This window comes from Apis florea, unplaced genomic scaffold (assembly GCF_048593485.1).
Source record: "Apis florea isolate Af1SG1 unplaced genomic scaffold, ASM4859348v1 contig_3203_pilon, whole genome shotgun sequence".
NCBI lineage: Eukaryota > Metazoa > Arthropoda > Insecta > Hymenoptera > Apidae > Apis > Apis florea.
In genome coordinates this window covers 5,051,678-5,079,650 of record NW_028256723.1, presented here as the reverse complement: position 1 = coordinate 5,079,650, position 27,973 = coordinate 5,051,678, and the positions used below count along the sequence as shown (strand labels likewise).

At 24.1% G+C, this 27,973-nt stretch overlaps 2 protein-coding genes across 5 annotated transcripts; one reads left to right on the top strand and one right to left on the bottom strand.

The window, feature by feature from the left end:
• Nucleotides 1–15: 15 nt before the first annotated feature.
• Nucleotides 16–27,970, bottom strand: LOC100870786 (uncharacterized). Of its 4 annotated transcripts, none has more exons than XM_086911218.1 (27): nucleotides 27,775–27,970; nucleotides 25,568–25,874; nucleotides 24,937–25,224; nucleotides 22,949–24,604; nucleotides 15,269–15,433; nucleotides 14,470–14,655; nucleotides 14,217–14,393; nucleotides 13,918–14,083; nucleotides 13,602–13,716; nucleotides 13,131–13,257; nucleotides 11,994–12,060; nucleotides 11,798–11,907; nucleotides 11,272–11,462; nucleotides 10,725–10,845; nucleotides 10,437–10,624; nucleotides 10,195–10,327; nucleotides 9,869–10,086; nucleotides 5,176–5,285; nucleotides 4,499–4,689; nucleotides 3,890–4,276; nucleotides 3,527–3,760; nucleotides 3,336–3,434; nucleotides 3,040–3,191; nucleotides 2,672–2,867; nucleotides 2,459–2,607; nucleotides 2,207–2,365; nucleotides 16–2,108 (listed from the first exon to the last, which is right to left on the bottom strand). In XM_086911218.1, the coding sequence occupies exons 2-27, from the start codon at nucleotides 25,796–25,798 to the stop codon at nucleotides 1,988–1,990; spliced, it is 5,937 nt and encodes a 1,978-aa protein (XP_086767344.1). In that variant the 5' UTR covers nucleotides 25,799–25,874; nucleotides 27,775–27,970; the 3' UTR covers nucleotides 16–1,987. The 4 variants fall into 4 exon arrangements, with proteins under 4 accessions (XP_086767344.1, XP_086767346.1, XP_086767345.1 ...); XM_086911220.1 differs by having other exon boundaries at nucleotides 4,499–4,662; XM_086911219.1 differs by having other exon boundaries at nucleotides 10,725–10,842.
• LOC100870662 (carbohydrate sulfotransferase 11) lies at nucleotides 18,991–21,768 on the top strand. The gene is made up of 6 exons (XM_012486986.2): nucleotides 18,991–19,652; nucleotides 19,779–19,927; nucleotides 20,206–20,377; nucleotides 20,916–21,075; nucleotides 21,160–21,359; nucleotides 21,501–21,768. The coding sequence occupies exons 1-6, from the start codon at nucleotides 19,515–19,517 to the stop codon at nucleotides 21,726–21,728; spliced, it is 1,047 nt and encodes a 348-aa protein (XP_012342440.2). The 5' UTR covers nucleotides 18,991–19,514; the 3' UTR covers nucleotides 21,729–21,768.
• Nucleotides 27,971–27,973: the final 3 nt, after the last annotated feature.

The following is a 27,973-nucleotide window of genomic DNA, read 5'->3' as shown; positions in this document are numbered from 1 at the left end:
AAAAAATATACGATATAAAAATAAAAATATCATAAAAATAATTTATTGCATAACAGTTAAATGAATTATACTTTTCATTAATTAATTATAGGATTCAATTTTTTTTTTCTTTTGTCTTTCACATAAAATTTTTTGTTCTTCCATATTGTACATAACTATTTATATATTTACAAATTTGTAGCGCTTTTTCTAAATTATAACAATAATTCGAAATAATTTTCTATAACTATATAAATAAATATAAAATATAATAATTTATAAAATTCAAAAATATTTTTCATATCAAATAATTAGTGATAATATTTTAATTTTATTGATAATTTTTTAAACATTGATGTTTAAACAAATTATTAAATAGCAAATTTATAAAATATTTTAAAATGAATACAGATTTTTATCATTAATTAATAATTTTTATTATTATATCTGTTATTATAATATTTTATGTTATAATGTAAACTGTGATATATTCCAATTATTTGATGTTAATAATATTTGTAATATTATTCTTTGAATAAATTAAAAAAAATTTTATTTTTTGAAATGGAATCATTGCCACAAGCAATGCATACCTTTCTTTAATTATAATCTAATCATAATTTCTTCCTGCAACTCCTTGTGGAAGAGTTGGTGAAGTAAAAAAAAGCAAAATTTTATCGAAATTTTGCGAATTATTAATTAAATTTATATTGTTTATAATTTACTTTCAGTAAAAGTTAACAATACCATTTCACGCATATCATATTTTATTTTATTAATAATTGCAGCATAAAGACAAGTATTTGTTTGAATAAAGAAACGTGTAAATATTTGAAATTTTTAAATAAATCTTTTCTTTCATTCCGTAATTCATCTAATTAATTTTATGTTGTTAAAATTTATATCTAATGTCTACTGAACAATTACAAATTTAAAACATTGGAAATACCATAATTTCAGTATTTTTAATTGAATCAATAAAATTTTAAGTTTTAAAACTTTATATAAATATTATTTATACAAGAAAATTATTACTATAAATTATAATTCATTTAATTAATAAATTGAGCATTCTGATTATTGATAAATCATTATTGCATTATATTAATCTGTATATAATTTCATAAATTTCATTAACATAACTCTGTATAAATTTTTTATAATTACATGTTTCTGATTTCTCAAGAGACAACATTTCGAATAAGTATTATTGAAAACAATTTCTGAAAGTAACAATTACATTAATTGATAAATAAAGTATCCAAAATAGAATTGTAACTTTAAACTTTTTTATCTTTTATATTTAAAAGTGTGACGTAAAAATTATTTTATTATATTTCTTGTTTTTTTCTTAGAATAAAGTTTACATTTTATTATTGAGCATAAATTATTTACATAATGTGAATTTCATATATATTTAAATTTTAATTAACTATTTGTTTATTAACAAACAATAAATTTTTTTAAATTTAAAAAATTATACTCCCGTATCAAATTTATCTGATATTTTGAAAATTATATTTTAAATTTTATAAAAAAATTCAGATGCAAAGCATTATAATAAAATAACATTGATTATAAAGTATTAAAAATTCACATTATGTAAATAAATTTTTTTTTTTTTGTTTCTAAATATGTATGCTGTTTATACAGCGGTATAAAAAAGAAATGTACGGACATACATCAGAGTATCAAAAAGTTTGAAACATTCAAATCAGTCATTTTAACAGAGCAATCATGCTTTCATCTTTCTTCCATTTGGTTTATGTGTCAAGGAAGAAAACATATGTTCGTGCATACAGGAAAAAAATAGCAATAATGTGAAAAAAATGTCTTTCATAATCTAGATAAAATTCTTTAATTTTTCCCCGTGCACGAAGATCGCATCGAATACGCCACTGAAACTCATAAACAGCTTCAATTTCATTTTTCACAAGAAGCAGTTTCGTTGATTGAACAAGATCCAGACGGCGAAGCGACATGCAAGATTACACGATCAATTATTTGATTAAAGGGCTTTTAAGGTTTTGTCAATGTGTCTTAAAGTTGTTTCCGGTACAGCGTCCGTAAGAGCTTTTCGAAATCCTTCGCAACGTGTAAGCCTTCGAAACATCTTTTTTGCATGATTTCTAAAAAATTATAATATAAAAAATATAAATCATTTTGTAAAATGTAATTATGGAATAATTTATATTTTTAATTAAAAAATATTAATCGATATTTTTACCTAGCATCCAAATTTCCATCAATTAATAACCTTGCACCTGTAGAAAGCAATTTATCCCTTACATCTTTTGGTAGAATTAAAGTATGCTCCGGTCCTATCCGATCGACTATCGAAGCCAACAATCTAGCCGTAGCAGCTCTTACGATAGCATTTTGATGGCTAAATAAAGGTATAAATAATTTTTTCATCTAATTTTTCAATTTATCGTTAATTGCATGAATTTTTTATATTCATAAATAACAAATAATTCACCTTGCACCACATTGTACGATAACCGTGATCGTTTTATGAGGCGGAAGATGTTCTATCATTCGATCCAATGCTGCATTACTATCCGATCGAAGAAATCGATTAGTATCTGCTGTTCTGTGTAACAATGATCCAGCTATATCATCGAATTCCTATTAAAAATAAAAATTCATATCATATCTAAGCATTTAATGAACACAAAATAAAATAATTTACCTGATCTATGCCACGAATCTGCGAGCTAAAAATGTCTCCGGCGGCTAAACATGCTGTTCGCGCCACTTGAGAGCGAAGACTTTTTATTTGACGAGCTACAAGTCGATTTATCGTTGCTGCAGCACATATGTCTAAATATTCGGGTTGTTGTTTTGCAATCTGGGATAATGTTTTTAATGCTTTCATAATAATTTCCCTGTATGAGAAATAAGAAATTAACAATTGTAGCAATTAATTGTATCTATTTATTATTTAGTTAAAGTTTTGTTAAATAATAAAAACTGAATATATAATATTGTTAAATAAGATAATAGATGCTGATTTATTTTTTAAACTAATTTTCCTTTTTAATTATTTCAATGATTTACCAGTCTTTATTCTCAAGTTGAACAAAACATTGTTGTACTATTGGTTTTATCTTTTCCAAGTTTCCTTTGCTTCGGCCTCGCGAGCGTACTGAAATGCGAGGAACTCTTGAAGGCTTTCGTTTGGTTGTAGGGCCTGGTTCTACAGATTGAGTCTAGATATAAAAATTATTTAATATATTCAATGTATTTAAAATATTTCAATAAATTTTGTATAAAAGAGATTTTTTTTTTTATATTAAAGAATTATATGAAAATATTTAGTAGAAGATTAGCAAAAGTTAGGACGAAAATATTACTTCAATTTTTAAAATTCCTGGTTCAGTGTTCGTCTCACTGGAACTATCTTTATTTTGTCCATTTTCCAAATCATTGTTCTCACTGGATTCATTAAAAAACTATAAAAAAAGAAAGCAATAAAAATACGAAAAATCTTAAATGAAATATAAATATAAAACAATTTAAATATTTGTTATAATAAATGTGTTACCCTGAGATTTTCTTCTATTTGAGTACTAGTTTCTAGACGGTTTTCAATATAATTAGAAATTTCAGAAGATGAGTGAGGTCTAGAGGCAATAATGATGGCTGGTGATTCTTCTGATTTCGATTCTCTTCGCGATTGACTTAATTCTTCTGATTGAATAATATCACGCTGTATTGTGGAGGAAATATCTTTGTCTTTATTTAAATCTGTTGAATCATTGTCTTCGGATTCAAAATTCTGTAAAAAAAATATAATATAAACAAAATATACACTTTCAAAAGTTTATTTATCATTGATCTAATATTTAAATAGGTTATATCGTTATATATATTATTATAATTTTGATTTTTATGTTTTTTAACTAACCAATTTATGTGGACTATTTCGAGAATCACATCTTGATGATTTCGACGTCTCGAAGTTAATAGAATTTCTACTTGATGATCGATTTGATTTTTGTGAACTGGCGGACTTTCTTGAAACCAATGTTTCTTCATTTTCAGAATCCGATTGTAAATTCTTGTTTGTCAAAACAGCTTCATTTATTTTTTCTATTTCATCAGAAATACTAATTTCGTTCTCAGTTTGATTTTCTTCGAAATATTCAACATGTTCTGAGTTTCTGGATACTGTACGATTTCGATCTTTAAATTTTAATTCTTCATCACTGTTCCAATCATCTTTGGATCTATCATCGTCGATAGATATATTTGTTACTTCTATTTCAGTTTCGATTTTTTTATCCAACGATATCTAAATAATAAATTTTTATAATTGAATTATAGCTCCCTAAATTTTATTTACATTTTTTATCATCAATTTTTTTTATTTCAAATAATTTTAATTTTGTTGTCAGATTTTAGATAAATATATACCTTATTCTAGTTTTTATTTCATTTTTATTTTATTTATATTATAATTAAAAAAAATATTTTTAAAATATAAATATATAATAATATTAAAACAAATATTTACAAAATCGACTGTATCTCGACCAGGAGGACTTATTTGTCCGGTGATAATATTAAACGCTGTATCCACATTTTGTCCTTCAGGAGTAGACGATCTGAAATCACTATCATCTTGGGTATTCTGCACGTCTTGTTCACTATCTTGATGATCGTTATTTTCTAATGTTTCTGAGGATGAAAATTCTTGGTCATTCACTGAAAATTTAATTTTTCAATTAAAGGAATTAAACAAATTATTTTTTTCTTTAAAAATTAATTTTAATAATTCTTTATAAAAAAAATTGTTCGTTTAGACAGTTTAAACGTTACGGGTAAAGTATTGATTACATTCTAACGCTTTACACGTTCGTCCGAGGTTAAGAACCTCGCGTTCCAGTTCGTGGACTTTCGATCGTCCTACAGATCCTAAACGTTATTTCACTTTGCTTTTAACGATTAAAAGTTTACTCAAATACTTCAATGATCTTAATTCATTCCTTGTATTATAATTGTTATTTATATATACAATTTATTGATCATTTGAAAAAAAATCAATATCTTTATGAATAAAACAATATATATTTACATGTTGTAATAATATCAAATCATTAATATTGTATTACATACATGGATATTGTTTTTCCTTTTAAATTTTTAAAGTATTTTTGAAGCAATAAAATTATTTCTATTATTTATATATACCTTCATATTGTGTTTGAGCGACATTCAACGTTTTCCGTCCGAAATGATCATCTGGTAAAAAATAATGTTTATTTTTTTCGTTATGTTCTTCTTCCTTTACCGCTTTGTCTCTGGAACAAAAATTTTGATAATGAATAATAATTAAAAAATATTTGATTCCTAGTTTCTTTATTTTAAAGAGGAAAATATAAAAAAATAGTATTGATTCATCATATGTGAATTCACACTATAGTTTTCTGAATACATAGCTATTTTTCTTGCATAAAATAATCTTAATAAATATCCAGGACATAAAACTATAAAGGATGTATTGTTTATAAGAAGATACTAACTTTTATTATATTACAAGCATATAGAATATTCAAAATTTTCAGAATATTCATTTAAAATTTGTTATTATTGAAAAAAAAGGAGATCAAATATTTTATATTTATTTTTTTTTATTCTTGATTCATTTATAATTTTAAAACAATTTTTGTTTCAAATTCTCAAATTCGAATTATTTTAAATTAAATTTCTTAAATATCTAAGATAATTATATTTCTCATTTAAAACTTTCAAATTTCGCGAAATTTAAAAAACGTACATTGTTTCGTTACTATTCGATTTCAAAGGAATTACTGGTGTGGTATTAACCGTAGTAACAATAGTTAAAATAGAATCCTCCTCTTCCTTTTCAATGTCCACTGGTTGCCTGCATCGAAAAGCGCATGGACAATAACGAAGAATAGTATTTGCGATCTTATATTCTTTTTTTCGTAGATCACGAGATTCTTCGTTGAAATTCTGATCTCTTTCGATCGAATTCGATGCTTTATTTTTCAAAACTATGGCTTTGTCGCCCTGATTGCCCTCTTCTGGCCAGGCACAGTACTTAAAGATCATTTCGATTGATAATGTCTATCAATCACGATCGAAAGTCTTTGTCATGCTAATGACGCTGTTTGTATAGTTTATTAAAGTTATTTTTGTACAACATCAACTTAGCGCGCACGCGTGCATTCTTGTTTTGCAATTTAATGAATTTTTTAGGTTATCCTCGCTATAAATCCAATATGAAATTATTTCTTCCGATATGAAAGATTTGTTTAAATCATTAGAAAATATTAATTTATGAGTAATTTTATGAGATAATATCATATTAACATTTGTTATAATGAAAAATTTTTTTTCTTTTTTTTCATTTTTTTATAAAGTTTTATTAAGTTTTCGTCATACTAATTAATAAAATACGTTATCATCATGTAGCATAATAATCATATATAACATTTTTCTTATTTATTTATTAAAAACACAAAATTTTATTTTTAACGAATCCATCTAATGAGATTTATATATGAATTAAGAAATATTTAATTTAATTATTGATCTATCCTAAAATAGTATCTATTAAAATAAATTATTTCCATTTCGAATCTATATAGTATAAATGATGAGTAATTTTTATCCAGATAGCTTTGAAAAAACTTTGAAATAAATATTAATATTTCAAAAAATTATAAATTTGTGTTTATCTTTTTAAATAACGAATAATCATAATATCTTGTTATGAAATATTCAATGTGTATTTAATACAAATATAATTTTATAATGAAAATCTTTGAATGTTATAATTTATTAATAAAAAATTTATAAAAAATATTTATATTTTAATTTTCTTTTATTTTTTTAGATATTAAAATAATAAAAAAAAAATTTGGATATAATAATTGTAAATAAAAATAGATATATAACATGTGTTGTAAATAATAAATTTATATATTAAAACGAATATCAAATAAAATAAAAAAAATATTTATATCAGTTAAAAAAAATATTTTTTAATATAATTTTCATTAAGTTCTGATTAAATTTCAATATTTTTATTATAATACTTTATTTTTCTAATTTTTTAAATTAATGTAACTTTAATTATCTTATATTTTTAACACTATTGTTTTTTGTACAACATTTATAATAAATAATATTTCATATATTTTTATTATAAAATTTCCTTTTAATTGAAAGAAGAAAATAAAAGTATAAAAAATAAAATCAATTCGATGGCTATAATCGGTGCACACACCGATCAATCATCATAAGATGTAAAATATCGCGATAATTATACTGAAAGTGTATCACATTCGAACACATAATCGCGTACGATTAATTTTCGAATCATTTTAAATCACTTTAACGAATAAAATGAAAATGGTCGAGCACACGATCAATTAATTCTTTTGTTTTTTTAGAAAACAGAAAAAAGAAATCGAAAAAGGGGATAAAAGGAAATTCCAATAACGCGACAAATAACGACGCACGCACGACTGTACCCCAGCGGTAAACGTCGGCTGTCCCGATGCTGACCGTTGCTGCTCCCTCCATTCCGGTCACCCCCTCTGGTCCCCCCGTTTCTCTTCTAATGCCGTGATACTACTACTGAATGACTATACACTGACCGATCGAGTCCTTTCGGACGCCTAGCTGAGAATTTTATAAATATAGGCATTATAAATATAAAGTGAAAATAAACAGATATCGTAAATTGTGATTCTGTGTTCTTTTTTTTTTTTTTATTGTTTTTTTAATCATATCTTTTTGATTTTCGTACTTTTAATATTATTATGTTATCAATAAATCAGGAAAATGCTATAAAATGATCCATTATATTTTAACCTTAACCTTATGATTTAACCTTCTACTATGAACTTGCTATAAGATGTTTCTTATATGTTATATATGTAGATTTCATATCAACAAAAATATCGAATTACTTTTGATATCATTATATTTCAAGTCACATTATTTTAATATTATTATAGTTATTAATTTAATAGTAGTATATAATATAATATTTATAATAATGTTTACATAATATATGTATATAAATCCTAATTTTTTTTATTTTAAATTATAATCTCTAAATTATGAATTTTTATATTATTGATCTAACCTAACATGTACATATACTAATCATATATTTTGTATATATATAGATTTTTAACTTTTTGATCTAAATTAAATTGTATAATTAAATTATATAATTTTTTTAAAAATTTTGATTTTAATGAGTTTAATTGTTATATATTAGATTATATTCACGGCGTAATTATTCAATTTGAAATATAATTGCAAATTTGCTCTTTCTATTCTTAGAAATATGATGTTCGTAAATAAATAAAATATAAGATTAAAGAAATAGCCATTATTGCTCATTTTTCGCACTGTATAATTATTTCTTAAAATAAATTATAATTGCTAAAATTTTTCAAAATTATTTTAAATTAAATTTATCATTCCATGAAATTAAACTCTATAGTATAAAGTAACAAATTATTTAATATATTATATAATATATTAAAAATTATTACTGAAGTAATTTTTTCTTTAAAAAAAAGTTAAATTCAATCAATTTAAAAAACATTAATAACACCATAAAGAATAAAATGGCCATTATTTAAAGACGATTCAAGGATAAAAGATAAAGTTCTGACTCACGTTCATTTTAACACTGTGCTATGAAATCGATCGAGTAAACAGAATAGATTCGTTCCGATATTATCGATTCAATGTGTAAAGTTTTCTCTTGAAAAGTCATTTGTTATATTCTTAGAAATGTGTTAAGAAATTTCTTCGGTGTTATATATAGTGATATTATGATTGAAATATTACAAAAACTGTGCATTTGTCACCTTCCCAGAAGTATAGTTAAAAAGTCATAAAAGTTGCACGATACGTCTAGCAATGTATCAGTGATTACAGTAATTTTCCATGCATATATATGTGGAAATAATAATTTCCTGAAGGGACAATGGTAAAGAATAAGCAGAAAATCGACACTAATACAAAGTTACTGATAATACCACCATGAAATAGCGTCACTAATTGTAAAGTGAGATATAAAACCTGTAGATATATATATATATATAGTTACGATTATTGAATTTACTTTGTACATTTCTTACAAGTAAATGTATAAATATCTAGAAACATTTAAATTGGTATTGGAATTCTTATGTAATTAAAATTTTTAAATTTTAAAACATTTAAAATTCTAAGTATCTAAATTATTGATATATAATTATGGATATATGAATTCTCGAGTATTCATTTAAATTTTGAATTCTTATCCCGACCATTTGAATTCTTATCTGAAGAATTATTATGTACTTGAAATCTTTAAATTCTTGTATATCTCTAAATTACTAAATTTTTTCATTCACTTGTGAATTTTTCGAATTTTATAAATATAATTTGTTATGCGATTATCAATTCTCAATTATCTATATATTGATCATATTTATATCGTCATAAATATTAAATATTTATAACTGTTTATAAATATTTAGAATTGTCTAAAATTAATTATTTATAATTATTAATAATCACAATTATTTATTATCTGAGATTGTCTATAGAAAGTGATTACTAGTATTTAGCATGTAATTAATTATACCTAATCATATTCGTAAAATAATAATTGCATATTATTTTCAAACAAATACGATTTAATTTACTATTTATGAATACGAAGTTCAATCTATTGATTTAATTTAGAATATATGCAAAATAATTAATAAAAAAAATTAAAAAAGAAAATTAATAAATATCATGCATAAATATATTTACACTTTTTTATTTTTAAATTAATATATATTTTATAATATTTATTTGAAAAGCGTAAAATATTTTTAAAGAATTAATTATTACTTACATATCGAACATAGATAATGCATGAACCTCGTTAGAAGTCGTTCTAAACTGTTGACGATGATATAATTGAGATGGTGATAACGAACGTAATCTTCTTCTGTAAGGAGTTTCAGTGCTAATCGCAGGAAAATATTCGCTAGTTTGAGCGTCTGATGATGTTAATTCAACATCATTAACTTTCTGAGCACCTACGTCTTTTGTTTTACGATAAGATTTCATCTATAATGAAAACGTATCTTATTAATAATATTTAAAAAGCTTTGGCAAGTTGCAAAGTTTAAATTTTAATATATATTATAATATTTTGATGAAAATAATGATACTTACATATGATAAATTTTTATCATTATTTTCGCCGGTTCTAATAAAATCTATTTTACTGTATGGAGGAGTCTTTTGCAATGGCCGAAAAGAATTTTCATCCACAAATCGTCCTTCTCGATGTAAAGGTGTATTGTACCTAGAAAATTAATAAAACAAAGAAAAATTTATGTAGATATCACGTAATATAAAATATTATAACAACATAAAATTAATTTCTTTTATCTATTTATAAAGACAATACTTACATATTGTACATAATAAATGTTTGTGATTGATTATCATTTCTTGATGGTTGATGACTTTCTATAGAACTTGAACGCACATATTTAGACTTGATGTCAGATTTTCTCGAATGTCGATCTCTTTCCATAAACTTTTGATAAAATCTCGAGTTATTATCCAAAACTATTTGATTCGTATGTTCGTCGACATTCTATAATATTTATTATCATTTATTCTATTTATTGTATCATTTTTGTAATTGTAAATTGTATTCGATTATTATGTAATTATTTGTTAATTCAAGTGCTTACATTTGTATTACAATCTACATTTGTATTATTTAGATTCTTCATTGAACGGCAATTGTCATAATGCATACTTGTACTATTTTCTTGTTTATTTTTTCTTCTCTGATACATAGTTCCACAGCTTCTATTAATTAATTCCATTATTTCCAATCTCTGTTATTATTCAAAATTTAATTCATTCAGAGCTGTGATTTTAATGAGTATTTTTTGATGATTTTTAACGATAGTTCCGAATTTAACTTTTACTTAATAAAATAATTTAATAAAAAAAAAAGTACTTACTTGATTTAATAGTATTCATAAAATAAAAAAAATTCATTTATTTTTTTTATATATCATATCGTATATTTTTTTATATGTTAATTGTTTAATATTTTATTTATTTATTTAACTTTTTCAAAAAATTCAAAATACGCAATTTCACATAAAAGCATGACGCGGCGTGATCTTGCAATTATTAATATTATAATTTAAATTTTTTTATAAAATACAAAGATTATATATCAGCTGTGAATGGATTAACAAATATATAATTAAAATTATATAATACCTAATATTTTCTTCTTGAGAAGTTCCACGATTGCTAGAATTTTCCATAATATTCTTTGATTTTTTCCTCAAATTAACATTTATTAAATCTAAATTAGAAGATTTGTCTATTAAAAAATTATGTTCCGTGGATTTCGGAGCACTCTCTCGAGTATAAAATAAAGGAATTCTAGATTCTATTTTATTATTTTCCTGTAATGTATTTATTATTACTAACAATTATAAATTATTGTATAATGAATTATAAATTGTCATTGTTATAGTTATAATTGATAAATAAGAAAAATTAGAAAGAAACAAAATATTAAGAAAATTATTTTATCGAAGAAATAAATTTTTAAATATAATACTTCGTTAACTGACCATTATAAAAGATCAACAAAATTTCTGCATTTTCTCTTACTTTTTCAATTGTATATTTTATTATCATTGTTATTATTAAAATCATTTATTATTATATATGAAATTATTAATTTAAATTATAAATTAATTTTATATAAACTAAGAATATAATTTATAAAACTCACTCTCTTTTCAAAATTATTTTCAATAATATTACGATAATTCGCAGATTCTCTAGTAGTTCCTAGATTTCTCGTTTGATTTCGAAATTTTATGTTTGAATTGAAAGCATTACCTAAAGTGTAACAAGATAATTTAAAATTATTAATTGTTCTTATATCAAATATAAGAATAATAATTATATAAAAATATTATAGTTACCACTACAAATACTCGTATTTACGTTTCGATTTGTTTGAAAATTCAATTCATCTTCACATAGTGTATTCTAAATAAAAAATAAAAATATGCATATACAAATACATATTAATTGTACATAATTTTGTATACATATATATAAGGTTATAACAATAATAATATAAATGTGAAAATAATTTACAAAAATAATTTACTGTATTACTATTTTTAAAATAATATTTTTTTGTAATTAATAATTAAAAATATTAACATACTAACCTGAAATATCTTTAAAAATTGGGTAAAATTTAGATAGGACATAATATTATTCGAACATCGTCGGAATTGATTATCATCGGTTTATAAACGTGTTCTCCACGCGAAATTAAAAATAACCCAACTCTGCGAATGAATTTTCTCATATCTATTTACTCGATAAACCAATAAAAAACAAGACAAATGGTATTTTCAACTCTACTGTACTGAATTCATCTACAGATATCACGATACGATTAATCGTTAATATAAATATTGCAAATCATGATTGTATAATAAAAAATTTCGTTTCTTTATAAGTCAGTTAATGTTAAAGTGAAAACTATGAAATGTGATAAAACCATATGTTACTTATATACATTGCAATTTAAATTCGTGCATATATATAGATCCAAAATAAAGTCATGATTTGCAATTTAATGCTCCGATTTAAAATGTTATTTTATAAACGAAGTTGACTTCACGGCACGCGAACGAACTTCAACAATAATAAAATTAAAGTTTTTTTCTCAAGTTTATGTTTTATTAATAAGGTCTTTGAAATTATTAATAATTCAATATATAAATTTTTTTCTTATATAATGTAATAAATTACGATATATAATGTTCTTTTAATGCTCTATATTAACTCGATTCTATTTAATACTTATTTAATATCCATATATGTATATCTGTGTAATTTGGATATTTGAATATTTGAATTATGTTTAATTATATGAAAGAACAAGGTTAAGGAAATTTAAGCTTTTTCATCCTTTTTTTCAAGGCAACATATTCTATTTCTATTATAATTAAATTAATATAATTATACAATTTTTATCCAAACTAATTCCATATAAATTAATATTAATTTATATGGAATTAGTTTGAAACTTAGAATTTTACCTGATTTTGTGATGGAATTATTTGCCATACTACAGGCTGTTCTGTCTTAGAATGCATACCAACTCCAAGTGCAACGAAATTTGATCTTTCGTTCCATAAATTCTCACGATAATTTGTATTTTCATTTCTAAAAATTACAATTACATCAATTTTCTACTAATTAAGTGATATATAAAGATTATTATTATTTACAAGAGAATTTAAAAAGAATTTTTAAACAAAATTTATAATATTTATTTGTAAAATTATAAATTATACAGAATAAGTTTTTTATATCATCATAATTTATGAAAAATACATTATAATAAGTAGCTAATTTTAAAATTAAATTATTATAAATATGATTATTTTTAAAAATATATAACTATAATTAGAGAAATGAACAATTGATTTAATGTATACTTCAGAAATATATAACTATAATTAGAGAAATGAACATGAATTGATTTAATGTATACTTCAGAAAATTACCTTGCAAATTTTTCTTTATTGGAAGAATTCTTCGTTGTTATAAATTGGCCTTTAGTACGTCCGATAGCAGGTGAGATTGAACCACTTCCAGCTACGATCCAATCGACATCAGGACCTACACAAATTTCATATATATTAAAATAATACATATTACCCGAATAAATGAAATTTATATTATTTTTTATATTTTATAAACAAAAGTAATCTATTTTTTCCAAACATTTTAACTGTAACTGTAATTATTCGTAAATTTTTTTAAAATTAATTTGACGAAGAAATAAAAAGGATTCGTCAGTAATATAATAAAAAAATATACCTGTAGCTATTTGCACAGTAGGTGAAATTTGTAAACCATATATTACAAGACCGTCCGCAGAGACCAGAGGCAAAGATTTTCGTGCCAGACGAGCTCTAATAGCAGACATCATTGCCTCTCCATCGTGATAACCTTCCGATGCTCGTTTTCCTGCTGCTAATACTTCCTAAATGTAGGATAAATTATATTTTATTATTATTAAATACATTATTATTAAACATTTTTCATAAATAATTTGTTTTTGCGTTTGTAAATAATTATAAAATTATTATTATTTTACAAAAACAATAAAATATCACCTCTGATTCATAAATTTGTGCTAAAACAGCTAAAGTATCAAGTGCTGCTTGCCGAACTCTGCGTCGTCTATCCCTCAACATTTTAGCTACTTTATTAGCCATAATGTCCACTTTGAATTCCGTACTTGGAAATGTTATCAACGAAAAAATTAACAATTGTAAGCAATTTTCCCTGGTCTAAAATATCGAAAGGATAAGAGAGTAGAATTATTATGAGAAAAAAATGTTGATAAAAATAATAGAGAAATCTCACCTTCGCATTCCTAGCATTCAAACATTGTGGTTGCAGAAGCTGTTCCAAGAGAAGAGCAGGCCTGAGCCTAAGCATCGCGATTCTGGCCAATTGAGCTGCGCTTGGTCCACCATGCCTTGCTAAACCCCATGCCAATTGTGGTAAACGTTTTCTCAAAGCTTCTTCGCTTACTCCAACTACGACTACCTGATGCCAATAAATGAGAATTAAGAACTTTATTTTTAACATGAGAAATCAGAATCACAAGAATTTGAATCAGAATACAAAATTTCTTTATAAAAATAATATTACCTAAAAATTTTATTTTATTCTCTTTTCCGCTTTTTAAAATAATCATTTTTTATTTTTAAATCATATAAGATAATAAAAAAGTAATACCTTTGTTGTTAAATAGTAAAATATCATTCTACTTTTACGTGACTCTTAGGCAACGAGTAATTTATGGAACTTTTTCTTGTGACCCAGCTGATATTTCAAGTCGTATCGTATCTTAAAAAGTGCTTAACAATTTAGAACTGCATTTATATTGAAATTTAAAAAATTTCAAAGTATAATTTCTAAACTATTTACTTTTTTAAATATTAGCGTATATATTACTGCACACAATTTAGGGTAGAAAAATTTCACACTCAACAATCAATATAAACAATATATCATATAAAACAAAAATAAAATCATTACTTTCATTATAAATAAATGAAATAAATCATTTGATCCAAAATGGAATGCTTCGATGACTCATATTATATTAAAGCAATGAGTAAAACAGTTAGATTGAAGGAGTAAATTTGCGAGTTACCTTCGCCACAGCCAAACCAGCAGCAGCTACACGACAGCTCCTTTCACAGCCTAGCACTGCATGCAAAAGAGATCCTAATCGGGGTTCTATCGCGATTAGAGCAGAAGACGTTCGCAAAGCGGACGCTACTCTCTCTAAACCTCTGACACGGGCACGCCAATCATCCTGGAATGATTATTTAATTTTATAGAAATATATACAATATTTGATTGAGTTAATCAAATTATATTTTATCTTTTCTCTCTTTTTTCTTTATTTTTTTAGTAAAACATAAATTTTTCAACAAAAAACAGAGAATATATAATGAAAAAAATTCTATAAAAGTATTTTGTTTGATTTTAAGACATTATATCTCTTATATTTATATCAACATCTTTTTCTATGTATGATCAAAATTGAATAAATGTTCGAATTCAAGCACTTGTGAAGTAATGAAATTGAATTTTAATTTTGATACAGCTCAACTAGTGTTAAAAATTCTTTATATTTTGCTGAATATAAAAAGGAACAGTCAACAAAAGAGAAAAAAATGTCAAGAGTTAAAATAAACAGTTTCATAACTTATTAAAGTGAATTCTACAGTAATGGGAATATGGGAATGACTAATGATTACCGAGTATTTACATTGTAAATTTTCCGATCTAACGTTATCTAATTTTTATTGTAATTTTTTTCTTTTTTTCTTATTTTTTAAATATAATTTTTATTTATTTACTATTTATTACACAACAATTCAGTGTTATTCATTTTAATCTTCATTTTAATAATATGTAAGTACAAATTTCATTTCATACTTCTAATTTTATATATTCTCTTTTATCTAAAGAATAATAAAAAATTATTCTTCTTTGCCAAAAATATAAACTATATTATACATATATAAAATATTTATATGAAAAATGTTATTTATAAATAATGTCGTTGGTCAAGAATCAGCAGTCGTCGACTGAACATTATCGATCGTTGCAGCAAGTCTGAATGCAATGCACTGGTAATATCTATATTTGCTTTCCGATTTGGTTCTATTTACATGGAAGTGGTCAATATTCTCGACTTTTTATAATCAAATCTATTTATTAAATCTATGAAGAATAATGATATTATATGTCACATCAAATCTTTTTAACTTAATAAAACGAATATATCGTGTCTTTATTCTGAATTCATCAGATAACATTTCATGCCTTTTTTTTTTGCTTCAAGCTCTATTATCACTTTTTATTTAATTTAAATGTAAAATTATTATCATTTTTAGTTATAATATAATTATAAAAAAAAATATAAATAACTGTATTCGATTTATTTAATTTCTAAATTACATAATGTTTAAGCGGATTAATATCTTTCTTGCCAGACTAATTTCTTATGCTTCTCCTAAGTAGTACATATAGATTGTAAGACCTAACAATCTTTCTATATCACATGCTTTATAATAAGTTTATATATATATATATATGCATAATCTTAATCAATAATAGTTTATCAGATATTTAAAAATAAAACAATCGTATTAATTAATCTTAATTTGACAAATTTTAATTTATTAATCGCTAAATAAATTTTTTTTTAAAATAAAACTTTGTTATATCTGAGTTTTGTAAGCTTTTAAAAATGTAAAGTATACATTCTTATCCACTTCTTATTCTTATATGCTGTATATATTTGATTTTTATCATTCCATTCCAGTTTATTTCTAGATTATTTTAGAGACCTAAAGTTCATTCTAGATCATCTTTTTAATTACAATGAGGATTCTTTTCCTTGTAACATTAATTGCATATGTTTCTATCGGATTATGTTTATTATTTAATTGCTAAATATCAATGTGATCAATATAAGAACAATACACAATCAATAAAATAGGTAGAAGACCGATATTTTGCAAGCAACACATTCCTAATTATTTTCTTATTATCAACAAGTCGCGCTGTATAATATTACGCACAAATTTCTTGTTTTTCATCCATGGAATATTCATACTGGCGCCCTCCAACATCTAGAACTATTTCAATGGTGTCCGACGGCTGGAAAACGAAGCAGCATGCATAATTCATCTAATGCTTTATTGCTACGAAGATGGGAACATTGTTCAAAAGAAAATACCTGTTAGAAATATGATTAATCCTAGTCGAGTAATGCTGTGATTCTTTATGGAAATTATGGTAATGAAGAAATTCCATGAAGAAAAAGATAATAATGGCAATTAAAATAATATATACATACATTTTAAATAAAAACGATAAATCTATGTGAACATTATTTATATTATATTTGACTCATTGAAAATATAGAATAACTATAAAATGATCATAAATCATTAAAATTGATTGTTTTGAAATAGCAATTTGTTTAATTATATATAATTATATATATATATATATATATATCTTATATATAGATATATATATCTGTTAAATAAAATTGATTATAAAAAACATACAGTTAAAGTCATAAAATACAAAGAAAAATGATATGATAAAAATTTTGTAATCTAAAGTGTAATTAAAAATAATAAAATTTTTAAATATAAAAATATTAAATTAATTATTTATTTAAACTAATTACACTTTCTAAGAAGTTCTTAAGAAGAAGTTTAAAAGAATCAAATAATGACTTTTAAAATTCCATATGTAAATTGAAATAATAAATGTAAATTTTGAAAAAAAATAATTTTTTCTAGAAAAATAAATTAACTTAAAAGTTAGATGAATCATTAATTCGTGTGTGAAAAAGAACAGTACTTCTTTTGTGCTGAGAATTATATGACATAGAGGATCAATATTAAACGATTTAGTTTGCTTTTTTAGTTCTTATTACACAGTACGTACAATGATATTCATGGAAAGGTTTAGAAGGACCTTGAACTTCCGTTCAAGAAGAATACTTTTATAATATTTCAAGTGCATTATTTCTTCAGGATATTAATAATCACAATAATGTTTCACTGTTTTTTTTTTAGAAATCTTATACATATAGTCAATTTTGTGCATATAAATATCACTAATATTAAAAAAATTGTACTCAATATTCACTAATATATAAAGAAAAATGATAATTACAAAATTTAAATTTCTTGATTTTTATATAAAATTTTTTATTTAATAATTTTTTTCAATAAAAGATTTTCTAAATAATAAAAATTTTAAAATAATAATTCACAATAAAAATTTTTTTTCTAATTTTGAAATTTTATGGTAAAATATTTTTGTAAATTATATTTATTTCTATTGTATAATATAATAATGATACAAATCTTTTTTTTAATTTACACGATTATATTTCAGCATAAAAATACATTTTTATCCACTATCTATCTGACCATCGAAATACCAACTAACCAAATTAATATGTAACGGAGTCTCCTAGTCTTCGTGTCGAAATGCATTCAACTTGACTTTAGGAATGAATTTACTTGATAACATTAGATAAGTTTAATCTAGTTGATAATGCAAAGAAACCTTCATCACCGGAAAAATTTCTCTTGTTACGAATATTTATTCAATTTATATCTTCTTGTAAGAAATTTTTTTATTTAAAAAATTTAAATACTTAAGAACTTTGTTAGAATAATTAGAATTATTATTAAAAGAATATTTTCTCTAACGTTTAAATAAAACACATAGTAGAAATATTTACTTAGCAAATTTGAATATAAAATTTAAAATTTTACCATGAAAATTTTTGCTACAGGTTTAGAATATTCTAGATCCATCACTGTCAGAATGCTAACACGAAACCGGTCAGTCAATGCCTTACCAGTGAAAAGAGATAATATTTACTTCATTCTTCTCTTAAATATTCTTTTTAAAGTAAAATTATAAGCATTTTGAAAATAATTTTTAAGAAAGTTTTTTTAAATAATTTTTTCTAAATATCTTTTTTTACCATTTTGAAAAGTTTTAATATGTGAAAGTAAATAAAAATTTTTCTGAACTATATTGTGTAATAATTTTTAATTTTTTTTTATGTATTATTATTTATGATAAATACTTGTTTCTATAATAATCAAAAAATTTTCTTAATAATTAACTTTTTTAATAATTTTTCTTCATATTCATTGTTCTTAATTAAGTATCAATATATAATTATTTTTAATATTTATATTAAAATTTTTATATTTTAGTAATCGTTATATTTCAATAAATTAAATAAAATTAATTGAAAATTTAGTATTTAATAATTTTTATATAATATAATAATGTATAATAATTTTTTTATATAAAATAAATTATATAAAATAAAAATCATGTTCAGAAATCGTATTAAAATTTTGAAAAGAATTCTGAAATATATTATTGGTTGTGGATTAATTTTTTTTATCATAAAATCTCTTCTCGATAAAGATAAAGATGAAACAAAATTAGAAGATTTAAACAGATTATTAGTACGTAAATAAATATAAATTTATAAATAAATAAATTATATAAGAAACTTTTTTACATCAATAGAAGACTTGATAAAAAGAATTAAATAAAAAAACGCATTTTAATAGTAAGATTTATTATTTTAGATTGAAACAGAAAATGAAAATTTAAAACGATTATTGATTGTAAAAAACATATGTAAAAAATATAATTTAGGAATATACAAGGAATTTAATAAACCATCCATATTTAAACATCCACCAGCACCACAATATAGTGTTTTTTATATTATCAGGTTAGTTAAATAAATCATTTAAATCAATTAATAAAGTATAATAAGAAACTATAGTAATAATTTATTATTATTATATTTGTTGATATATATTTTATAATTTCTTAATTATTTTAATATCAATAATTATATATTTTCATAAAATCTAAAAATAACTTTTTAATTCATTATATATAATATATGTGTAACGAGTGTTGTTTAAATCAAATTATCCATTGTGATTATTCTAATAATAACTGATTCAATTAGCAGTGTATCTATGTACATTATTTGCCACGTAGATCACGCGATCTATCATACTGTCCAATTTACAAAGCCGGTAGTACAACGTGGATATACAATTTATGTCTCTTAATGAATGTTACCGAGGAGGAGTTGAACAACGGAAAGAAGCAAATATCGACCATTGCTAGAGGAATAATACCGGAACTCGAATTTCCAGAAGCAGAAGAGGTAATGTATTGTTCATTAATAAACAGCACATTCGTATATAAATTACATTGTAAACCAAATGTGATATATCGTTGATAATATGATCAACAATATATAATGAAACATAATCTATTAAAAAGAATAAATTATAAATATTATTATTTTGAACGTAATCTATAACCTATTTTAGCTTATAGCGCGAATTATATTGTATATAGATATATTTCGAATACAAAAAAATAAATGAACAAAAAAATGCAAAATTACTTATTTTTTTATTTATATAATAAATAATAAATATATTTTATTTATATACTGTGAATTAATTATTTATAAATTGTGTGAATAAAACATCATAATAAATAAATATAATACTCACGAGCTTAACAATTTCTGGAATAAATAAATTGAAATCATAAATTAAATTATAAACGGAATAGCATAACTCAACTTCTCATAGAAACTTTCATTAGAATTATATATCTATATTTCAAAATCTTTGATTAATTCCGTTAATATCTATTCTTGCAAAAAGACTAAACCTAAGAAATTCAAATAGGTGTTAAGGACTACGAAAAAACTGCTAGTGGTAAGGCACCCATTTGAAAGATTGTTGAGCGCGTATCGCGATAAACTGGAAAACTCTGTGGCTGGAAGGGAACACGGGACACTTCACTTTTATCAGAAATATGGTAGCAAGATTGTTGAAAAGTACCGTGGTGAGTCACGAAAACCTATCGACCGCAATGTATTCATTGCTCAAATACTAGGTTAATAACGAGATATGTCACTTGCTTCTTAAGGGGCAAACTTCACACGGCCCAAAAGGAATCAGGAGATCAGACAGAAAGGCGTACCTCCACCGGCGGGAATTGAACCAACTTTTCGTGAATTTGTGCAATATTTAATTGATACTGATTTGCCCAATTATGGAGATGATCATTGGATGCCGTATTATTGGTTCTGTGCACTTTGCATTGTAGATTACGACATAATTGCAAAGGTAATAATTCATATAGATTAATTTTACAATTAAATTTTGAGGGATTACGATACATAAAATATGATAATACTTTTTTTTCAATTACTTTTTGTTCCCCAATAATTTTTTTTTATATGTTATCATATTTGTCATGTTTCATAGGTGGAAACATTATATCAGGATCAAATTTACGCGATTCATAAATTAAATCTTCAAGGAAAAATTAAACCAAGATGGCAACATAATCGTAGTCACTCGAATGCATCGAAAATATATTTCAGCCAGTTAAATAGAGATATGGTAGAAAAGTTATATGAGAAGTTCAAGTTGGATTTTGAACTTTTCGATTATTCACCATATGAGTATTATCAATATGTAACAATTTCCTAATATTTTGTAATAAATTTTTCGATAAAGATTCTACACACAATATTTTTTAATTTTAATTCATTTAATTATATAACATTTGATTAAAGTTTGTAATTTATTTCATAAAAAAATGATTTTCATCATCATACCACATAATTATAGAGAAAAGACAATTTTTTTATAAAATTGTGACATATTCCTTATCAATAGCGAATTTTACATTGCGTGATTTTCTCAGTATATCGAACATACCCTATTAGCTTTTCGTCTCATTCCACTCATTAATTCGACTAAAGGGGGAACCATCAACTTTAGGACAGATCGTTCTGATATATTACACCGAACTAGGTCAATCGATTTCTATAGCAAAAGTTCGTCGCGTGGTGTAACGTGATTTAAACAGCATCAATTAGACTCACCTATGCGTGTATCGACTCTTCGTTTTGTTGTTCTTACCTTATTCATCTTTTTTCTTATTTCCAGCAACTATCGCATGTAATGTATATGTACGTATATTCGATGGATTTGTTTAATGTAGAAATTATGAATAATTATCGTCGAATGTTTATGTTTAAATATCTTTTTTTATTAAGCATTGTTTATTTTAATTTTTATTAATTTTTTATTTAATCGTTAATTTAAATAATAAAAGATAATTGATACACATATTATATTTGAAAAATTAAATTATATATTAGTTATTATATATTATATATTATTTCTCAGAAAAATAAAAAATAAAAAATAAAAAAATTTTTTGAATAAATTCAGTAGTTATTTACTGTATATGTATATATGTGTTTCTAGAAATCTAATTCGTGATGGAAATAATTAGTTTGATTAAAATTGAATGGTATGAAGAGAATTCGTGGAGGAAGTAATTAAAATTATTAAGTATTCGAGAATGATGAATATTTGATAGATATTAGTACGAAGCAAAAATTTTTTAAATGGAATAAAAAATTTAACAAGTATTTGACATTTGAAAAATTAAAAGTTAAATTCGAAAAGATTTTAAAATAGAAATTAAGAGAATAATAATAATAATTTGAAAAATATTATATAATATTTAAAAAATTATTAGAAATATTAAAAAAAAATTAAATGATAGTCAATAATACATATAATACATATAAAAATCATTGAAATAATAAAAATATCGAATTATTAAAAAAAATGTAAAAAAATATGTAATTGAAAAAAAATATGTAATAAATAAAATATTTAATTGTAAAACTTACTTTGTTATGTAGATCCTCCAATACTTCATGATCAACCAGTCCTAGATCTTCCCAATTTGGTTCATCTGATATAAATTCCATTTTGTCAGACCTATAAGTAGTATTTTCATTTTTTCTGATAATACTTTCACTTCCTTCGTCATATTCACTTATTTGTTCACAAACAACACTCTTCGACACATAATCACTATTATCGTTTCTCGAGCTATTCATTTTATCACTTTTTAATTTTACATCTTTCCGTATAACTCCATCTTGATTTAATTTTATATATTTTAATTCTGTTTCATTTTTCACCACAGAACCGAAAAAAGAATCAACTTTTTGATTGATATCTAAAGATTCATTTGTTTCTTCCATATTGTTCTTTTGAATATTTTCAGATGTTTTATTTTCCAAACAATCTTTGTTAACTTTAATATCAATTATTTTATTCTGCATTCCAAAATCGTCAGATTCTACTTTTGAATCATTCTTAGAAGTCTCTATTATTAAAGAAACATCTTCAGAATGATTAATTTTTATATTTGGATTTATTGCACTAATATTTTGACTATTTTGTACTAACACAACTTCTGGCTTTTTAATTTTGTCCACTTTTCCACCAATTTCAACAATCTTCGTGTTCTTACCGTTTGCACTAGACTCGATGTTATATTTATTATCTTTATCTTCTTGTCTGCTTATACTTTTCTTTTTTCTCGTTTCATCAACGGCGTTATTATTAAATAGAAATGGACTACTAGTCCTAGTAAGAATACTCTTTTTAGGACTCAGTTCCGCATTATGTGTATATATCTCTCTCTTGGGGCTATTAGAAACAGACCTGGATATTCTTCTATATTTTCTAGGCTCTCTGTGAGGACTACAAGGCTGAGAAGACGGTCTAGAACGGTTAATGGGCATTTTAGTAACAGGTGAAATCGGAAGCGGAATTCTAGTTTTAAGAGTAGTTTCTCCAGACTCTGTATCATCACTATCAGGAGTCCTTAATTTAACTATTTCACCTCCAAAATGAACTCTTCTAGGTGTCTTCCTTTTATCAAGATCTTCCTTCCCTTCAATCACATTTTTCATATCTCTTCCACTTTCTTCTGCATTCTGCTCGTCTCCACTATTATCCTTCTCCTCAAGAATCGTCATAGTGATAGCTGTCTCCTCGTTGAACTTAATTTCTGTTTCTAATACCACTCTGGCCGCTGGCATATTAGTAATCTCGTCCTCTTCTTCAGCTATACCAGAAGTGTCGCTGTCGTTTTCCCATTTACCTTCCAAATTTTTCTCTACTTTTTCCACGTTCTTTCCATCCGTACCCTTTTTTAGGTTCTTCCTATTAGATTTTATATTATAAATTTTGGATAAAATCTCGATATTCTTCTTCAATTTGTTGTCATAATCTTCCAGATAGCTCTCGAATTCTTCCACGCCTATTGCATCCCGGATCTTCGTTAACGATTTTAATACCGCCTCTTGATGCGGTACCTGGGCCAGCCGGGAGGCCAAGGCTATTGTTACCTCCTTGACAAATCGGGAATCAGGCGATGGACTACTCGACGATGGAAACAGGAGGGAGGGTACGCTTAAGATCACACCGGTGGTAACGTTCGTCTGAAAGGAATTCTGTACTTCCGAACGATTTAGACCATCCTCAAGAATCTGCAAGAGAACGATCAATACAATTGCGTTTAGATATCGATCCATGATAATATACAAAATAGTGGGGAGATTGCAAGGTCAGAAATTGCTTGTGCATGGATCTGTCTATCTATCTGATATGTTTGCCGAAAATTTTGAAACATATTATGAATATAACATGAAAATGGAAAAGGATAATTTGTGAAATGTTATTAGATTTATATGTAATATCCTATAGCTTGTAAATAAATTAACGCTCTTCCATACGCATATCTATGAATGATTTTTATTCAATTATTTTAATGTTACGAAATAAAATTAAAAAGAAATATATCATCGAATAAGATTCTTACGTTTTTAATAGTATTTTCTCTGTCATTACTATGAATAAGGAAAACTCGGAAGGCGTCCAAGGCACCTTTGCGAACGGCTGGTGCAGGGTGACCCAAATTATTGACCAGTTCTGGTACCACTGGTTGCATGACCTTGTCCACGATGTCAGCATTCAAAGTCGGTAGCACATCTATAAGCACACGAAGAGCGTGCTGACGCACTTCCCATTCTGGATCACGTAATCTATCAGATATTTCCAAGAAGGTTGAACGGGTATCCACCTCATTTGGAAATTTTCTAGTGCGTACCTGAATAGTGCAATAAACAAAAAGAAGTATGGATAAAAAATCAATCCTTGAATATCCTTTGTTTTCTTTATTTATTATAATGCATTGTTAAATAGAAATTTCAAAACTAATGAAGATTAAGTGATTTTGAATTATTAAATATTATTACAGTTAAATTTATTTAAATATTAAATCAATTAATTAGATTATAAAAAAAAACTCTACTTGAGATTAATATAAAAATTAATTATTTGATATAATTTATATTTTTTAGTTTATTTTTAATTGTTATTTAAAAAATCAGATTTCAAACAATATTATTTGATTCATAAGACACATTATGACGCGGGATAATTATACGAACCACGTGTTCCCAAAGAGGAGTAAGTTGTATCGGTTGGCCGTTCGACGAGGTCAATGTCATCTTTCGAGAGAGTCGTTGACGGTGACCTCGAAGCGTCGGGCTCTCTGGTGTCGAATAGAGATCGAAGGGAGAGAATCGTGCCAGAAGTGGCGAGGAATCCTTTTGGGGCTGCAGAGGCCCCGAATTCGTCGATCCTGTCATAGATGAGGCGAATTCCAGACACTCGGACATACGTTTACTGTTACGTCTTGTTTGGCGAAACCCATGGGTCCTTCATTGTTTTCCACAAGGATCGTTTCTCTAATTCCTTTAGATCGTTCATGCTGTCATTTAGTTGATTTATCAGTCGGCAATAACGGTAATTAAATAACGAAATAACTTGATTACGAAACTTGATAAATTTGAATATAGCAGAATCATTTTTAGGTCCTACTATTTCGCTTCGTGACTTTTATTTCAAATGTTTATAATCAAGAAAAGATTTGAAGTAAAATTTATCCATTCAAAATTTTATTTTCCAAAAAATTAAATTTGAAAATTTCTCGCAATTAAATACACATTCAATTGACTTTTTATTGAAAAATGTCAATAATTTTAAATTCAATTTTTTGAAAAAAGAAATAATAATAAACAAATAATAAACTTTTATTTTGTTCTATAATTTTTTATTATTTCGATTAAATTTTTAATGATTCATGACGAATTTAAAAACTATTAAAAGCTATAAATTTCTCATATTTTTAATAAAAATAAATAATGTTTAAATTTTATTAATCTAATTTTTTGTCTATAATTTTTTTAGCTATGCTACAAAACTATTTGTTTAACATGAATTAATTTACAATCTAGAATATAGAATATAGAATATAGAATCAAAAATTCTATATTTGATATTTATAATTTTATAATTAATCATCAATAGATATTTTTTGTTACTTCCGGAAATACATACCTGTAAATAAAATGATTGACATTATAATAAAAATTTTAATTAACGAAATCTCATTTTCGATTTTAGTAAAATCTGTTTCATTATTAATTTAGATTTACTTAATATATATCGAAACACGATTATATCATTATCTATATTTTTGATACATTTATATCTTATTGTTAAACATTTTCCCACAGTTCTTTTACAAAAATACGATTAACAATCGATTGACAAAATCAACCAAGTAATTTTCATTTCCAAGTATTATAAAACAAGTTACAATTATAAAACAAGTCTCCCCTAGTAAATATTTAAAAAAAAAAAAGTAGAGGTAAAGTCGTAAAGTTTATCATTGGATCTTGAAACACGAACGTTGCATAAAAGTAGTACACGAAAGGCGATTGCATAATCCAAAGAAAACATGCGTGTGTCTCGGAAGAAAGAAAGGGTTGTCCATTTGCCGTAATAAAGGATACATATTTTTCTAGCGCATTTAATTTTGCCTCAACCGTGAAATTTTTTTCAGACGTTTATTTATTTATTTATTTTTTTTTTTAAATCATCTTTATATATTAGATTAACAATTATAATATCGATGTTATCGAATCATCATCTTTGATTTTCACTCGTGAAAATTTTATCAAGACTGCTCATAAGACATCATCTCACTTTGAATATAGTTAAAAAGACTTAGTTTAATGTCGTTGACCTTTCAGATGTTAATACACTAATCGTAGATTTTAATAATGAATTGAATGCAATGTAATTATGTTGTATTGAAAATAAGACAAAGAATTATTAATTTTATATGAAATTATTCTTCTTATTAATTTTTTAATTATTTAATATAAAAAAATAGAATTAAATGTTATTTTCTGTTAATTTCATAAATGTTATGATATAATTTTCAAATTATAAAACATATTATAAAGATATTATATTTACAAACGAATAAAAATACTTAAATTGATTTACATAAAAAATAATATATGAAAATTTGTTGTATAATTATTTAATTTAAAAAAAAATAATTCTCTTTAAAATACTATTTTAAGTTCTATTTTATCATAAATTCATAGATAATATTAAACTGAATTATTTTATTTTAAATTATTAATCCATATTTTTGTAATTATAAAATTCTTAAAAAAAATTATATCATAAATACAAATAAAAATATTTTTAATTATTAAATTAACAAATAGCAACATTGCTAAAATTATATTTTAACTGTTAAAATAATATTTTATTTATGAAAATATATAAAATTTACCTTTAATTTATCTTTTCACATAAGAGATAAGAATTTTTTAAATTGCAGTAACATATCTTACAATTTGTAATATAATTTTCTATATCACATAGGAAATCTTTGTTTTCTTTTAAATGTACACTTTACGACAAGCAGCGCAACCATCGAAATCATGTAATACGGAGTCCACGTAACGGTAGTCGACATGTGACTGCCACTC